The 18,067-nt window shown below is 44.5% G+C and overlaps 1 protein-coding gene across 1 annotated transcript in view; it reads left to right on the top strand.

The window, feature by feature from the left end:
• Positions 1-8,819, top strand: part of RAB31 (RAB31, member RAS oncogene family) — a 130,047-nt gene extending 121,228 nt beyond the window's left edge. The window contains exon 7 of the mRNA XM_026005954.2: positions 5,358-8,819. Within this exon, the coding sequence (XP_025861739.1) occupies positions 5,358-5,455 (98 nt within the window). The 3' untranslated portion in view covers positions 5,456-8,819. The remainder of the gene's footprint in view (positions 1-5,357) is intronic.
• Positions 8,820-18,067: the final 9,248 nt, after the last annotated feature.

The following is an 18,067-nucleotide window of genomic DNA, read 5'->3' as shown; positions in this document are numbered from 1 at the left end:
TACAATTTTTAAATGTTAAAATAAAAAAATAAGGGGACATATCCATTCAATGGAATACTATTCAAGTGAAAGAAGCCAATTAAGTAAAGAAGCCAATCAGGAAAGGCTACATTGTACTGTATGATCCAAACCATGTGACATTCTGGAAAAAGCAAACCTATAGGGACAGTGGAAAGATCCGTGAGTCACCAGAGGCTCTTCGGGGGAAGGAGGGAGGGATATATGGGGGAGCACAGAGAATTTTTAGGGCATTGAAACTATTCTGTCCGGTGTTTAATGGAGGATGCCTAACATTACGTATTTGTCAAAACCCATAGGATATACAACACCAAGAATAAGCCCTAATATAAACTATGGACTTTCTTTTAGAATAATCAATGATGACTCATCTTTTGTAATAAATATTCCACAGTTGTGCTAGTCGTTAAAACAGGGAAAGGTGGGGATGAGGATATTAGGAGCTCTCTGTACTTTGCTCAACTTTTTCTGTAAAGCTAAAACTGCTCCAGGAAGAAAGAAAGAGGAAAGAAAGAAAGAAAGAAAGAAAGAAAGAAAGAAAGAAAGAAAGAAAGAAATAGAGGAAGGAAGGAAGGAAGGAAGGAAGGAAGGAAGGAAGGAAGGAAGAAAGAAAGTCTATTCATTTCAAAAGAAAAAGGAAAGGAAAAGATGCTCTTGAATGGTAAGGAAGTCTGATGATTGAGTCACTGAAGCCCCCCCATATTGAAGACCTCTGGCATTCTGGGCTCACAGCCAGTGTGGCCTGTCCCTTCTTCCCTCTCTGTGGATGTTGCCGTTCCTTCAGCAATCTAGACATTTCTCCTTGCTTTTCTGTATCCCTCTCTTTCCTTTATCTATCTCTCTGCCAGATGTCTTCCCACAGTCCTTCCCATCTTTGTTTTCTGCTTCTCTTAGTGGTACCCAGATCAAGGCTTCCCTTTAAAAAAAAAGATTTTATTTATTTATTTGAGAGAGAAAACGTGTATGTGCTGGAGAAAGCACAAGCAGGGGGAGGGATAGAGGGAGAGGGAGAAGCAGACTCCCCCCTGAGCAGAGAGCCCGATGCGGGACTCGACCTCAGGACCCCAGGATCATGACCGGAGTAGAAGGCAGATGCTTAACGACTGAGCCCCCCAGGCACCCCTAGATCAAGGCTCTCTTCATCCCGGACCTGTACTTCCTGCAAGCCTCCTGGCGCCATTCACTCTGTCTCCTAAGCCATTCAGGTCCCAAATGGAATGTTAGCCCATTTCTGAGATCTAGACTGTAAGGTTCCAGGTCATCTAATAATTCCAGGATTATCTTCTTTACAGCAGCAAAAGGACACTTCAGAGAATGCCTCAAGTGGCATGCCTCACCTCCGGCCCTGCTCCCATTCTGTATTCTAAGGGCAGTGGTCCATGATGGTGAGCCTTAAAGGCTATTATCAGGGGTAAATACTGCCAAGTCCTACTGGTCGATTTACTAATTAGGATGATTCAGAAAATCAGGATGGAGAAATGGAAGTTGCACAGCAACTACCAGCACCTCTAACGCCCAACAGAAGATAGCCGAGCCGAGTAAATCCTGAGCTGCAGTGGGAGGGGAGAAGAACATGAACAGCAGGACCATCAGGAAGCCTCCAGGCTCCACAGGGAATGGCCCGCCCTCCAGAAAAGGAACGAGAACAGCTGCAACCAAGCATGCTCTTTTATTTTTGTTGTGTGTGAAGGCATTACAGCCCCCAGTCCAGAGCCGAGATCAGATTTATAGGCTTAGAATTTGTTTTTCACATATTGCATTCCTGAGGAATCCTTTATAAAACCTGCTTCTTCTCTAGGCTGTCAGCTTTTAGGAAAACTGAATTTCGAAATAAAGTCCTTTACCTCTTTCCGAGCAGAATCTTACACAATCCCAACCTTATTAAAATAAACACCCTGGCGTAGGCTTTCTACTCAAGGATGACTTGTGATGAGGATTGTGTACTCAAAGGATGTTTTGTAAGAGTAGAAGCCTGCAGAGGATGATGCTCAAAGCCTGTTCAGATGTTTCTGTGTGTGTATGTGTAGATATATATTTGTCCTATTCTATGCCTGTGTAATTAATACTGATTCCATTGTGTGATCTCCTTGGTACAAAACGCCTTGGCCATTTTCCAGAACCATTCTTTTGTCTAAGTACATTGAAGCTTTCGGTAAGTTCCAGATAACTCAGATCACAGGACTGGAGCTCGTGTATTTGCACAGTGCTGCTGGCTTCCTTCTGGGCTTGAGGTGTTTGCCTCATTGTTAGGGTCCACCTTCCTCGACCTCTGCCTTAAAGTGGAAGCATTTCCTTTCTTCTCACTTTGAAGCGGGGATCCTAGGTTGTGTTTTGTAGAAGAGTAGGATGGGTCCCAACCCTAGTACCTGAACCCTTGTCCCCAAGCAGACTCCACTTGAGACACACCCAGGACCCCTTAATTGTCGTTAGTTCCTTCCGTATTGGTGCCACAGATCCACCTGCAGAGCACCTTCCAGTTGCTTTCTCACAGTCTTTTTTTATCGATGAGGAGAGGCAGTCTTGGAGATATTAAAGAGTTCACTTAGCCTCCACACTGACTCTCAGATCTCAGAACCCTTTTACCAGGTGAGAAGAACAACGTCTAAGGAATCTACTGTAACTCTGTCTCTGAGAAATACTTTGTTCAAATAAGTGAGATTTTGACCATTCTGAAGGTGAACAGGACCTGGTGCCTCTAAGAAGCCGGGTTCAACAACTGATTCAAAAACACGGCCAACAGTTTAAAACAAGAAAGGAGTCTTCTCTAGGCATGACTTGGATCTACTGAATCTTGCATCCTAAGCATTGTCTTGCTTATTGTCCACAGAGGAGAGAAGAGGGAGGGAGGAAAGAGGGAGGAGGACAAGCAGAGCAAGGAGGGATGCCGATGGGCTGCCCTGACATTCTCATTATGCTTTCCATACATGCTCTTTGTTACTAGATTGCCACTTGACCCTCGTGGCTTCAGTGTGTATTGTACACATAAGCTTTCCACATATTTGGGGTACATATCATAGGATAAATTTTACAACTTGAGGCATGTAGAATAAGTCACCGATAGGAGTGCTAAACTGTGATGCTCTTTTGCCAACTTTAGAGTTAACAACATAAGAATAGCATGAAGTTGATGTCAGTATAGGCTATTGATTTTGACATCATCAAAAGTACTAATCAGTGAATGCTACTTATCTTAGTTAACTAAGGCCACACAGCTTGCACCAATCAGAATGGCAGTTTTGTCCCAAAGTATTTCAGATGTGAAAGCCAAAACCCCTAACACATTCATGAGGCACTGGCAGTCTTATACATTTAAATAATGATACAACCTGACATCATTAGCCCTCTGAAACACAGCACTTGCTCTTGAAGAGTAAGTAACACTTAAAAAAAAAAAAAAAGTAAGTAACACTTGATTGGTAAGATGGGACCTAAATAAATCAGAGCATTGGTAGTCATTGGGAGCTTTTCCCTCTATTTATTGCTCAAGATTGACAAAGTACAAGAGGTATTTTGTTTGCTTCCTTTTAATTAGACTAATTAAAAAAAAAACATAGCATGTCCAAAAGAGGAAAGTACCTGCACTTCCATTCCCATTTGCCTCTGGACTGGGCCTGAACTGCTTTGAGAACGGTGTGCGACAGCTTTGCTTAGCTTTGTGGCTAGGAAGCAGCCTGAATTGTGGCTTCAGAAATTATTACAAACTTCCCTTCTGCTTCATCATCAAGTGAAGAGTTCTACCATTAATTTTGGATTTTGGATAATTGCCAATGGCCTGAATCTTTCTGCCTGAGCTTTGATGAGTGGCCATAGCACCCAGACTGCACCAGTACCTTTGCCATTAACTATTTCTGCCTGTGGTGAAGATGTACCCCTGCGGGGGCAATTTGACTCTCTGTATAGCCCGTAAGTAACATCCATTTGCCCTGAAAGACTTTGTCTTTGGAACCAATTCCCTTCCATTTCTCAGTACTGGTTACTTAGTAAACTGTTATGCTGATGAACTGATTTTAACGACCTTTATTTTAGAACTAGTGTTGCATGTCTTTTTATGGGGGATAGAAATGTGCACAGAGTGCAAATAGGGGACAGTGGGAAGTATACAGGCTTTGAGACCCATCAGAAAATCAAGATGTATGATCAGCGAACCACCTGTGCCACCTTACTGTTGACACCTTACTGTTGACACAACCCGCAGCATATAACCTGAGCTCTCTGAGGCTTAGTGAAATGAGAATAGCAGCCGTCACACCGACCTCACAGGATTCAGTGACAACAGTGCCCATGAACGTCTTTGAAAACTATGTGGTTCTGAACCCATATTTGTTATTTCCAGATCCCATTGCCTTTTTCAAAGATAGCGTTATTGAGATAAAACACACCTACTGTGCATTCCATCAATCTGAAGTGTGCAAGTCAATGATTCACAGAGCTACACATGATTCACAGAGCTATACACAATGTGTATATTCATAGAGCTATTCATGAACACAGTTTTACATTATATTCATTGTCTCAAAAAGAAACCACATACCCTTTAGCTACAACCTCTCCATCCCCTGCTATTGCCTTTTTAGTTTTGACTTTGTGTTGATTTACAGAGACTCTAGGACAACTTTTCTTAAAGATTTCATTTGTTTGTTTATTTATTTATTTATTTATTTATTTATGAGAGACACAGAGAGGCAGAGATACAGGCAGAGGGAGAAGCAGGCCCCCTGTGGGGAGCCCAATGTGGGACTTGATCCCGGGACCCTAGGATCATGACCTGAGCCAAAGGCCGACGCCCAACCACTGAGCCACCCACGTGGCCCTCTAGGACAATTTAAAAAATTATGTTAAGTAAAAATAAGATAACTCATGCATAGCAGGATGAGGGATGGGGAGCAAAGTGTTAACTAATGGTATTACTAGGGAGATTAGAATTCTCAATCAAGTTCTATCTGAAGAAGCAGAAGGATGAGTACTCATGGTTACTGCTGAAGCCCTGCTGCCATGAAGCAGCTTACTGCAGTGGGACAGAGCTCTAGGGGGGCTGGTGCTAACTCTGAGAAGGTGGATGGGGCCTTGTCCCCTAACTCAGGGGTGTGGGGTTCGAAATCCAGGGAAGCCCATGGTACCAGGAAGGTGCCATTACCTTTCCTTACCTTTCCAAACAGGAGTTTGACTTCAGGCATCAGAGCAAAGAAGGAAAGAGGGAAAGGAAGAAGGAGGGAGGAGAGAAAAGAGCCATTCCCGGGCCCCTCTGCTTCCTGCATACCCCAAACATTAAGGGAAGGTGTTGAAGCAGGTAGTGTCGACTGGATAAAAGGCAATCAATCCTGGCCTCCTCTCTGTTCTAGGTCGCCAGATCCCACCCTTGGACCCCCACGAAAATGGAAACAATGGAGCAATCAAACTGGGGAAGCCACCCACTCCAGCCAGCCGGCGGTGCTGCTGACCTGTGGCCCAGGGTCCACTGAACCTGAAGAAGCCAGAGCCGACCTCCTATTCTCAGCAGCCTGGCCCCCAGCGTGGGGAGAAGTGAGACGCTGGCTTGGCTTCCTGGAAGACCTGCAGCGATGGGGCAGGAACTGTCCCTGGAAAAAACTCCAGAAAAATCTGCCATGCTGCCACCAAATGGCCTTTGGGGCATGAAATGCACGTGGGAGGGAACACGTTAGGTAATAAGTATAGTTGAGTCTTTTGTTGTTGTTGTTAAAAATCCGAAAATATTCTTATATTTGTACAGCAGTCTCACTGGCTTATCTGTGTGTGAGATTCTAAAGTGGCGTTCCACTCTGATTTCCTGCGTTCCCAGCCCAATTTCAGCAAGTGCTCCAGTGCCACTGCCTCTGTTACCTGACCAGCCTTCACTGAAAGGTTCATTTAATTTAACTTAATTTACCTTTCAGCGGAGCGTAATTGGATCATCATCACTCAAGCTAGAGACTTGAGCTATCGTGAAAGTGGAGAAAGATGTATTAGAAACTGTTTTCTACATCTCTTTTACTTTATGCCTGTCTTTCTAAGTTTTAGTTACACATAAACAAACAAACCAAATCTGACTAAAATATTTCATGCAGCTTTGGGGTTGGGAGGCCTAGTTTGAAGGAGTCATTTAAGTACTGTGTAAATGGTGACAGATGTAGGATATAAATATTTTTCCAGAGACTGCCTGGTATGCATCATCTCCACAGTAATAAATTCCTCCTCTCTTACAGAGGGTTAATTCACAGAGTAGGATTTTACTAAGACAGTATGTCACGGTGTCATATCCAGGGGGAAAATAAACCAGAGGATATTTGAGTCTAAATCATAGGGCAGACTTCTAATAACATCAATCGATAGGTTATGGGAAAGCCAGCCAAAGGAAGCACCAGCACCCTAAGATGCAAGACCCCCAAAATTACAAGATTGGAGAAAGTGTTGGGTAGGTGGGCATTGTAACTCACCAGAGGTCCAACCCTGGAAATGCCAGTTAGCTGAGAGTAGGCTTTCACAAAACCTTCCCTTCTAGATTCCCTGTCTGCTCAATTAATTAAAGATGTCTGAATCCAATGGAAAGAAAAGGAAGGGAGGCGTGGAAAGGAAGAAGAGCTATTTCCATTGGAAATCCAGATCTTACCATTCTAACTTCCATAAATACCTGAGATCAAGAAGCAGTTGGTTTCCTCTTAGGGCTTATATTGGGAGGAAATTCTTAAAGGCTGTTTGGATCTGTGCCTTTGGTGGGGACTCAGAAACCATAAAGAATGGCCGGCTTCAGGAATGGTTAATCAGGCAGCATGGCAACAGGGCCAGCCGGTACCTTTTTCGCTAGGAACATTCAAGGCCCAGCAAACATTAATAGAAAATCTATAACATAAAAGCCAAGAAAGAGATTATGAGCTGATGAAAGACCTCAAACCTCCAGTGACTCCGTGTGAGCTGGTACTTCAGAGGCCTGTCATGGCTGTGCCCACCCTACTCTTGACGGAGACACTGAAATCGCCATCAACAAAGAACAAGTCTCCTTGGGAGAGTCACAGCCAAGTTTACACCAATTTATGTGGACTGCAATCAAGAAAACAGGTGGAAATCACAGATTTAGGTTTTTTTTTCTAGAAAAACTCAAGAATATGCTGTCAATTGGATATTGCAACTGCTTCACTCAGCTTGCAAGAATAGCTTGACAATCTTAGGACGTGCAGGCTAGAAATACTTATTTTTGGTTCAAGAGTGCTTCTTAGCTCTCTGAGACAGGCGCTCAAAAACTGCTAGCAAGTGGCATTTAGATGTCTTGGCGGGGCCTTTGCTGGGCTTTTTAGGGTTTTCTCCACGTTGTCAACTTTACTAGCAGCCAGCATGATTCTGCTTGCAGGCCAAGTGATTATCATGCCTCTTTCAAAAGTTAGAAAATTGAGGTTGCTATTTGAATGACCTCTTTCCCGGGGACATGCAGGCTTGTTGTAAAACCTCTCCTCATCCAGCTGTCCCCAAGAACCTGAGTCTCTCTCTAGACAGCTGCTCAAGTTGTCTAGCTCAGGCTGTCCACGTCCCAGAGAGGTTCACAGTATTTGGCTGGGTCTTTAGTGGTTGCATCTTGCATGAAAGAGCTAATGTTAATCATATGTAGAGAGCAACCCATCAACGAGCCCATGGTCTTATTTCAGAAGCACATTGAGGGTGAGAACCACTCTTTCGCCTTTCCATACTGCCTTAACTCTTCCAGCCAGTCAGATGACAATATATATTTATATATAATCACTACTCAGAGCAGTTGGTGAAGAGTACACAGCCCTTGGGCACACATCATTTGTATAAACATGGAATCTCCTCTGAAGATAGATACTCGAGCCTTGTCCACAGTGAAGCTCTCTAATTTCCTTTGTTTTGCTTTGCAATTACTTTCTGGCTGTTCTGATCATTGAACTATAAGCACGTAATATCATGGAAAGGCCTGGAAATTACGATTGCTCCAAAATGTCAAGTGGTTTCTTGGGATGTAAATCCTTCCCATAATTTCCCAAACTTTCCCTTTTCCCCCTCTGTTTTCTTTCCTTTCACGTGCATGTATATGTGTAAATATAATTTTGTATGTGTGACACCGACATGTGATCCATTTCCCTGGCTGAGTCTGGCTCGTGCCTGTGTGTTGTACAGTGTAAGGCCTGGGTTCTCATAGGGCTTGTTTCCCCGTGGGAATCCCTGAGGTGGTGCTGGAGCCATGCGCACATTTTAGGGAGGTACATAATTGACTTGCCATTTTATACTTGAAATGGTACATCAGGGTACTTAGATGACGTTACCTTGCAGACTATAGAAGGTTAAAGACCTAAAACTAACTTTTGGCCAGCAGAAGGGCTGGCCCCAATGAGAACTGAATTCATTTCCCGAGGGAGGTTTGGATGACAGAGGTATTTCCTTTGTGGGCAGGGAATATGCCGGACGATGGCTGAAGCCGAGCTCTTCCTAGGGGACCCCACTCCGTGCAGTGCTCGCAGCCAGTTGAATTACAAGCCAGCTTATCAACCAAAGGGCTCGGAGCTATATTCAGATCCATTGGGCATCTAGTCTACTTTTTCAGCCACCATTGTTGAAAGCAGACCCAGTGATCCAGTGTCAGTGCTCTATTGTGTAAACCATTCCTTTTTCTCGTGTTTCTCTAAAGGGCTTGTGTCTGGGCTGGACCCAGTTCTCACTTATAGAAGACGCTGCTGCAGACAGTTAGGACCTTTCCATCTTGTATTCGCTAGTAAGGCACCGCCCTCAACATCACTCAATTGTATGTTATTTTGGGTTTAACACACACTGATTCATACTAATAAATATTGTAAGTTTTATCATGGTTGTCTTTTTCTTATACTGTGCAGTAGAAAAAAATTTTTTAAAAAATCACAGTTACCTCAGAATAAAGAACGGTGATTCCCCGGAGATACTTGTATACCAGTACATACGAAGACGTGTAGGGATGTTCACCAGTACTATTTGCAAAACAGCAAAATGTCTTCCCCTAAGGAAACCAATAATAAGATGTGGCACAGTCACATGATGAAAACTATAGGGTAATTAAAATGAATGCAAGATCTCTTGTGCATCAACCATGTATCTCGAAACAGAATGTGGCGTGCAGGGCTACATACCCGCCCCCCGCCCTCCCCACCAAGGGAGCCACTCTCTTAGTGGCCGGTGTGAATGAAACCTCAGGAGCTATGCAGAGCACAGCCTGAGCATCAGAGCTGTGGCCTGAACAGAGTGAATAAAGCAAGTTGAAGAAGTACAAGAGCATATAAATTTGTAGAAAACCAATAATGCATGTTGTTTGTGAATGTGTTTGTGTAAAAATAAACGAGGGATTAGAAGGCAAAATATTAACTTCATGTCTGCTCACCTCTGGGGAAGCAGGCAAGCAGACAGGATCAGGGAGGGGAACAACGGGCATTTAACTGGCAGAAATTTTTATTTATTTCATGGTGGAAAAATCTGAAGCCAATATGACAAAATGATAGCATTTGGTAATTTCAAGGTATCTGCTTTATTAGTCAAGGCATTTTGCTATATTAAGTTGTTTCAAAGAAACGATGACGGTTTAGGCTGACTTCATGAATGTGCTAGAATTTGTAAGTGTAATTGCCAGCTTTAACGCTCTCAGTAAGTTTTGTGAGGCTTACTTATGCCCATCCTTTCCTCATCTCAGCCACCCCGCCTACCCACCAACACACCCAGACTTCCTCTTGCACGCCTCTGCATCTTGTACTTTCTGTGCAAAGCTTTGTTTGATGTGTAGATGGACAGGGAAAAGAGTGTGAAGAGGGAGCCACTCCCATGCTGGGAAGCTGCTTTCAGTATATAATCAAACAAAAAACAAAGTAAAAACCACCATCACAAAGAGACCCAGTGTTCCGATTTTGTAAGAAAATAAGCCTTTCTTTTGCATTTACTAGGAAGTGGTTACCTATTTGTGGCAGTTTGGGGAAATGTTTTAGAACAGTCCAGCGGACTGTCGGATTATAGCCGGCAGATTTTGTGCAGCCCTGGCTTCTTTGTCAACAGCATCCTACACAGACATCCCTGCCGCTCTTCTGTCCCTCTGTCCTGCCTCGTCCTCCCTTGGGGATTTATGTAATAGGACCCTGGGTCTGAGGAGTTGTGCACTAAGGCATTTTGCATGTTTTTACAAAACAATTCTGGTTGATTTACTGGCCCTGGAGAACAAGAGCAGAAAGTTCAGAGCTACACTCAGTTTGACCAGTGAGTATGGCCTGTGGCTGTTCTAAGTAGTCACTTATTTTCTGCTCAGGCAAGCATTGTCCCAAAGCAAGGCTTGCTGGTTAGAACAAGAGGGAGATCTCAACCTAATTTCATGAGCATCTGTCTCCAGCAGTGTCTTCTCTGAAGTTTCTGAGACAGTACAGCCCCGTGTAGTTCCACTGGCTTCTTGTACACGTGTGAAGCTACCTTTTCTCCTTCTTCACGGTGTTTATTGAGACACCAGACAGATAACACCGAGCGTTGGCAGGCATACTGAGGATGGGCACTCTTGTACATGCTGGTCAGAGCATAAATTCATAGTTTTTCTAGAAAGTGGCTTTATAATATATACCTGAGACATTTCGAAAGACTATATCCTATGCCCCACTAATCGTGTTTTTCTATCTGTAGGGATTAAGTATATGTGCTTGTGTTTGTGCGTATGCACATAGGTGTGTATACATATGCGTGTATATGTGTATACGTACCCATTACCTCTTAGTGAATAACATATTCATCCAGAACTTAGTGTCTTGAAACAATAAACACCTATGTCTTATGGTTTCTGTGGGCAAGATTTGGGAACAGCTTGGCTGTGTGGTTCTGGTGCGAGGTCCTTAACAGGTGAGTTGGGGACGTCGGCTGGGGCTGCAGCATCTGAAACCTCGACTCCCTCCCGAGGCTCTTGGCAGGACGCCAGGTGGGCCTCGCCAGCCGCTGCTCAAGTGACCTCATGTCTAGTGCAGATTCATTCATTAGTGATTTGCATATGCTGTGGTGCTTGTCCCGGTATCATTTATAATAACGAAAGCTTGGAATAATCCAACTGTCCTATGATAGGAAATTATATGAATTATCATAGAACCACAAAATAGAATACCGTCATCATTAAAAAGTCAGAGATATGAAAACGGACGCTTTTCTTTTTTCTGTCACCTTCATTTCTACCTTGAGCCCCCTTTCTGTGTAACAAGGAAAGCAGGGTGTGGTCATCCAGCTACTTTTTTTTTTTTTTTTTAAATCTACGATAGTCACACACACACACACAGAGAGGCAGAGACACAGGCAGAGGGAGAAGCCGGCTCCATGCGCCGGGAGCCCGACGTGGGATTCAATCCTGGGTCTCCAGGACCGCGCCCTGGGCCAAAGGCAGGAGCCAAACCGCTGTGCCACCCAGGGATCCCCATCCAGCTACTTTAACCTCATCAACTCAGCGGCTTCCATCCCCATGGGCTTAAGTGTACTCTCGGGATTTAACCCTCATTTTCTCCCAGGGATGGGGGAAGGGGTGGCCAGGAGGCGTCCGAGTCCTGGAGGGCCACCCTAGTGTGGCCGGGTCTCATGGTCTGGCCAACACGGTGGTCTCTCTCTGTCTCCCAATCTTGTGCACCTGGCCCCCAAGTCTGTTTCTGCACCCCATTTAAAGCTCCTGGGGAGATTTTGGATGAGAGCATGAGCTGCTCTGGGGCCCTCAGAGATTGGCAGGGCAGCAGCCTGGGGTGGGGTATAGTGCTCGGTGCTCTTTCTGGGAGGCTGGTGGGAAGCTGGTGCTGGGCCCACCTTACCCAGACTGTGTCTGCATGTGAGCTGTCTCAACTTCTCTACTGCCCCCTTCCCCATAGCCTGGTGGGTGTCAGGGTCGGGAGAGGCAGGCTGTAGCTCCATACTAGCTTTGTCAGGGCTTGCCTCTTCGAGTTCCAAAATCCTCTGTGTATAGCAGAATTTATTGCCCTGACTGGGGCACTTTTGAGAGTTAAGGTGAGGCTGTTAATATCAAGCTGGGACAATAGGATTAAGCTGGATAGTCTCAGGCACGCTCAGATACACAGTCATCCTGGACCAGCCTCTTACATATCTAGCAAGGTAGAAGGTGGTGTTCGAGAAAACTCAGGAGTTCCTGGGTAAGTACCTCATCACAGCTGTCGTGGTAAAGCCATAATCTATCCATCCATCCATCTATCCATCCATCCATCCATCCATCCATCCATCCATCCATCCATCCATCTATTCATCCATCCATCCATCCATCCATCCATCCATCCATCCTCCATCCAAGAAGGACAGATATTTGTTGAGGGCTGCTGTGAACCAGTGCTGAATGAGCCCACCGTGCCCCATCAGGTGTATGCAATTTCCAAGCTTACAAAGGAGGAAACACATATAAGGGGAAAAGACAAAAGAACCAAGAATGGCAGTAATGAGAAGGAGACGTTCCTTTAAGGGCAGAGAGGGCAACATGACTGGGAGGGGCCCAGTGACCACAGGGGTAGGAAGCAGCCCACCCCTTACTTGTCGTAAGATCCTAAACAAATTACTTGGTTTATCTGAGCCTCAGTTTTCACCTGTCAAATGGGGATAGTGCCCACGTCACAGGTTTATTGTCAACACTAAGTGAAATTGTTGTATAAGATGCTTAGCCCAGACAACCTAGTGGCCATGGTTATGCCATTGGCTTCGACCTTTGCCCTGAATTTGTGAAGTGATCTCAGTTGCCACTTTATTATTTTTGTTCCTTTCCCTGAAGGAATGTGGTATGGAGATTAGGATCAAGAAATCTCAGGGCACCTGGATTGCTCAGTCAGTTAAGCATCTGCCTTCGGCTCAGGTCATGATCGCAGGATCCTGGGATCAAGCCCAGAGTCAGACTCCCTGCTCATTGGGGAGCCTGCTTCTCCCTCTCCCTCTGCACACACACACTTTCTCAAATAAATAAAGAAAATCTTATAAATAAATAAATAAATAAAATGGGAACAAAAAGAAATCTAGTCAGTCCTCCTAAATCCAACCCCCAGCTCGGTAATTTGCTGGCAGTGGGATGTTCAGCAGATGATGGTCTCTAAGCCCCAGTTGCCTTGTATGCAAAATACAGAAAATAATTCCTATGCAACTTATCCACAATTCTGGAATCCAAAGAGCTCTGTGAGTGGAGAGGTTTTTCCTGAGTTTGGTATGGACTCATTTGGAGTAAAACTAGATCTGAGCTGAGACAATGCCATGTATTATTTACCCAACCAGGGGTGAGTATCTGTACTCTTAGCTGCAGAAATACTCTGCTGTTTGCTTCTAGAATCCAATCCCTGACTCTGCTGGATGTTCATAACAGATGCGCTGTATTACTTTTATAAAATCCAAACAAAATTCTGAATTCTGCAAATGCCTACCCCCAGGTGTCATGTAAGTTATTGAGAGCCTGTCACAGCACCTCCCTTGCAAGTGTGTCGTGAAGATTGCATGAGAGCCTGTATGGAGAGGCCCTCCCATCTGGGAGCTCCAGGCAGCTGCTGTTTCCGTGGATGGCAACACTTGCTGTGGCTCCTGAGGGGGGCTGCGTGGGTCTCACTCTGCAGAAAGCACTTATTATCATCCTGGCACCAAGTAAATGCAAAAAACCAGACAGCTGACAGCAGTCACTTGCTATGTGCCAGGTACCGTGCTAGGCATTTTACATCACATTACCTCTCTTTATTTTCACAATCCCCTTTATCGTTACCCTATTACTCCATTACCAGTATTATCTCCATTCTACAGATGAAGAAACCGAGGCACAGGAGGTTAAGTAAATTGCCCAAGACCATAGAGTAGTAAGAGAGACAGAAGTCAAACATTAGCTACTATTATTCTCTCATTTTTTTAATTAAAAAAAATGAAAAAAAGCATTTCTTGAGGTATAATTAACATATTGCATTAGTCCCTGGCCTATGACATAATGATTCATTATTTGTATCTACTCTGAAATGATCATCACCATAAGTTTACTTAACATCCACCTGTAGGGCAGCCCGGGTGGCTCAGCGGTTTAGCGCTGCCTTCAGCCCTGGGGTGATCCTGGAGACCTGGGATCGAGTCCCACGTCCGGCTCCCTGCATGGAGCCTGCTTCTCCCTCTGCCTGTGTCTCTGCCTCTCTCTGTCTCTGTGTTTCTCATGCATAAATAAATAAAATAAAAAAAGAGAGAACCTTGAGCTTCTGTGCCTTCAGTCCTCACAGAATTTGGAACTTGGCCGCTTTCTCTCAATCTGTGCTTCAAAGTTTACGGCGCGCCTCATTCTCCCCTCGTCCCTGTGGGAACTGGGGCCTACCCCCCCCCCCCCCCCCCCCCCCGCCGCAGTTCCTCCCTCTCCCGCCTGGGCTCCGTGCTTCTCTTAGCTTCTCTCACAGCCCGGGCCCGTCCATCTCCCTCCTCTGAATCTTCCTGGACTCCAAGCTGCTTAGGGCCGGGTACCTCCTGTTCACCAGCTCCTGACTCCACTCAGCTGACCCCCCTTTGGATGAACTCCTCCAATTTCATGATTTCAACTATTGCTTCTGAGTGTTCAACTTCCAAGCTGTGGTCCGGCCTGGCTTCCTTCTAGAGTTTGGAACCTGATTCCCAGCTGCCCAGCCGGTGCCCACCTGGGTGGCCTGCTCCAGGTGCCCATCGCCCGATGCGCAGCCTCCTCCACCTGGTCCCCTGTGCGCTTCCTGGGCGGCAGGCCCTCGCTGGCTCAGACTTCAAGGTGAGAGTCCAGGTCATCTTCTTCTAGGGGTTTGTCCAAATGATGAAAATTCTATTGCTGGAATTTCTTGAACTTTTTTTTTTTTTAATTTTATTTATTTATTCAGGAGAGACCCAGAGAGAGAGGCAGAGACACAGGCAGAGGGAGAAGGAGGCTCCCTGCAGGAAGCCTGATATAAGACTGGATCCCAGGACCCTAGATCACAACCTGAGCCAAAGGCAGATGTTCAACCACTGAGCCACCAGGTGGCCCATTTCTTGAACCTTTTAACCCTCTTTCTCCTCTCTGAGTGTAGGTCTTTGATATATTCTCTCTTTGCTATTGTGGTGGCTTCTGAGCAGATCTCTGAAATCTGTCTTTGGCCTTCACGTCTGTCATTGATGATGCTGACCATGAATCGGCTAAAATACAGATCGGATGATGGCATCTTCTCAAAACCTTCTATGACACCCTACTGCGAATTCAACAAAATTCCAATTCTGTGATATATGCTGAAATATCCCTCTCATTTGGGCTTAGCCTGTCTCTGGCAAGCACAGCCTGAGGCCTTCTCCTGCCCACCTCACCACATGGTTGCACGGTTGCTCTCCTTCCCCCAGAAGGCCATCCCCATCTGCTCCTTTTTCCTGGCAGCCCACCACCTGGCTTCTAGGAGCTTTCTTAATCTCCCTGGGTGAGTAACAGCCCGTCTTCTAATCTCTATAAGAGTTTGGGGTTGAAGATTAGTTTATAAATTAAAGTCAAACAGTGTTTAACCCAGGTAGTACATTTTTCACTAAACATGATGAGTCTAGTATTAAATTGTCATTTTAATCCACTCAGTTAATTAGGTATTACCTTGGAGGGCTAAGAAAGAAGGGAAACTCAATGGAATATTACTCAGCTGTCAAAAAATGAAATCTCAGAGCAGTGATGTGGTTGAAACTAGAGAGTATTATGCTAAGCTAAATAAGTCAGAGAAAAGACAATTATCTTATGGTCTCACTCATGTGGAATTTAAGAAACAAAACAGGGGATTAGAGGGGAAAAGAGGGAAAAATAAAATAAGATGAAATCAGAGAGGGAGACAAACCATAGAAGATTCTTAATTATGGGAAACAAACTATAGGGTTGCTGGAGGGGAGGGGGGTGGAGGATGGGGTAACCGGTGATGGACATTAAGGAGCGCAAGTGATGGAATGAGCACTGGATGTTATATGCAACTGATGAATCACTGACCTCTACCTCTGAAACCAATAATACACTATATGTTAGTTGAATTTAAATAAAATTCTAAAAAATTTTTATTTTATTTATTTTTTAAGATTTTATTTATTTACTCATGAAAGACACAGAGAGAGGCAGAGACACAGGCAGAGGGAGAAGCTCCTCTTTGTGTGGGGAGCCCGATGCAGGACTCGATCCCGGAACTCCAGGATCATGCCCTGGGTTGAAGGCGAATGCTCAACCGCTGAGCCACCCAGGCGTCCCTTAAAATTTTTTTAAAAAAAAAGAAAGAAGAGAAACTCACAGGCAAGTTTACCTTGAGTGTTTGGCACATTGCACACCAGGCCAAAGACTGAAGATGCCAAGCCAATCTCTCTTATCTTTAAGAAGCTTACACTTGGGTTAGGCAGGCTTTATGGATTTATGCCATGTGACATCATTTCACTGACTGTGTGGTGCTGACAGGAAGGGCTGGGTGGCCAGGATAATGTGTGGAGATGTGACATTTTTAAATTTTTTTTTGGTTTAAACATTTATTTTCAGCGTTTTGATTTTTGTACCTGGTATGGATGGTTTGGAAAATCTTACAGGGATAGTTTCTTCAACCACTCTCTCTATTCAGGGGCCAAGGTAGGGTTGGTGGGCTTCCAGATGCTAATAAAGATAATTTTAGTAAAAGTAGTTTTTAACTGTTTTATTGTAAACCTTCTTCAATGTCTATTACACATGCTGTAATCCATTCATACCTTTATCCATCCATTCATTAAATGCCAGTGGAATGCCACACTCACTTGTGGGGAGAATGAGCTTGGGTCCTTCCCAGGAAGGTCAGTGTTGTGACCATGAGCATCAAAGCCACAATTAGTGTGCCAAGAGGTCACTGGGAATTGTTGCTTTGCTTTGCTGTGCTGTGGGTGCTATTTGTCTCAGAGCAGCAACAGTCTGTAGTCTACTAACCCGCTTGTCTTTAGAAGGTGGGTACTGGGAGAGTCAAGGAACAGAGTGCAGAGAGCAAAGTCCCTGCACTAAGAGTGATGAGCTGGGGTCGTGGCATTTTTAAAAGTTCTTATTGATATTAAAATGCCATCAAACTGACAACTCACCTGAATCTTACCAAAACATCTCCAAACAGGCGTTTCTAGAAAATATTCATACAGGAGAGCTTTAAATATTATTATACCAGGAAACTTTCCAACCACAAAACTGTGGGAGGTTAAACATTAGAACAAAAGGAGTGAGTAAGTCAATAATCCACTCTTCCTTGAGCAAAATATAGATATCCCTGTGTCTAGAACTGATGAAGAATGGATGGGGAACTGAACTCAGGGAGTCAGGTACAAGGGTACAAGGTCCACACCTTAGATAACTTACTGATTGCTCGTGACAGTGTCTGTGTGACGAGTCAACTGGAAGTAGTAAAGAAGAGCATTCACTTGGAATTTAAAACAAAATAAAGTTCTTTCCCACTAAAAATGTCCATTCTTGACATTCTGAGTAATCTAGAAAAATAGAAGGAATCCTTTTTTTTTAAAATTAATTTTTATTGGTGTTCAATTTACCAACATACAGAAAAACACCCAGTGCTCATCCCGTCAAGTGTCCACCTCAGTGCCCGTCACCCATTCCCCTCCACCCCCCGCCCTCCTCCCCTTCCACCACCCCTAGTTCGTTTCCCCGAGTTAGGAGTCTTTATGTTCTGTCTCCCAATAGAAGGAATCCTAAGCAATTTATCAATTCACCCTGACATTCCAAGCACTTAGAGTTTTGTTTTTAAAGGATTTTATTTTTTATTTTTTTTTAAAAATATTTTATTTATTCATGAGAGACACAGAGAAAGAGGCAGAGACATAAGCAGAGAGAGAAGCAGGCTCCCTGAGGGGAGCCCCATGCAGGATTTGATCCTGGAACCCTGGGATCACGCCCTAAGTTGAAGGCAGATGCTCAACCACTGAGCCACTCAGGTGCCCCATGATTTTATTTTTTAATATCATCTCTAACCCAATGTGGGTCTCCAACCCACAATCCTGAGGTAAAGAGTCACATACTCCACCGACTGAGCCAGCCAGATGCCCCCAAAGCACTTAGAATGTTTTAGGAATTTTGTTAGTGTTTGTTATTATGACACTGGTAAACTAGGCT

The sequence above is a fragment of the Vulpes vulpes genome, chromosome 13 (genome assembly GCF_048418805.1).
Source record: "Vulpes vulpes isolate BD-2025 chromosome 13, VulVul3, whole genome shotgun sequence".
Lineage (NCBI taxonomy): Eukaryota > Metazoa > Chordata > Mammalia > Carnivora > Canidae > Vulpes > Vulpes vulpes.
This window is presented reverse-complemented; position numbering and strand designations above follow the sequence as displayed.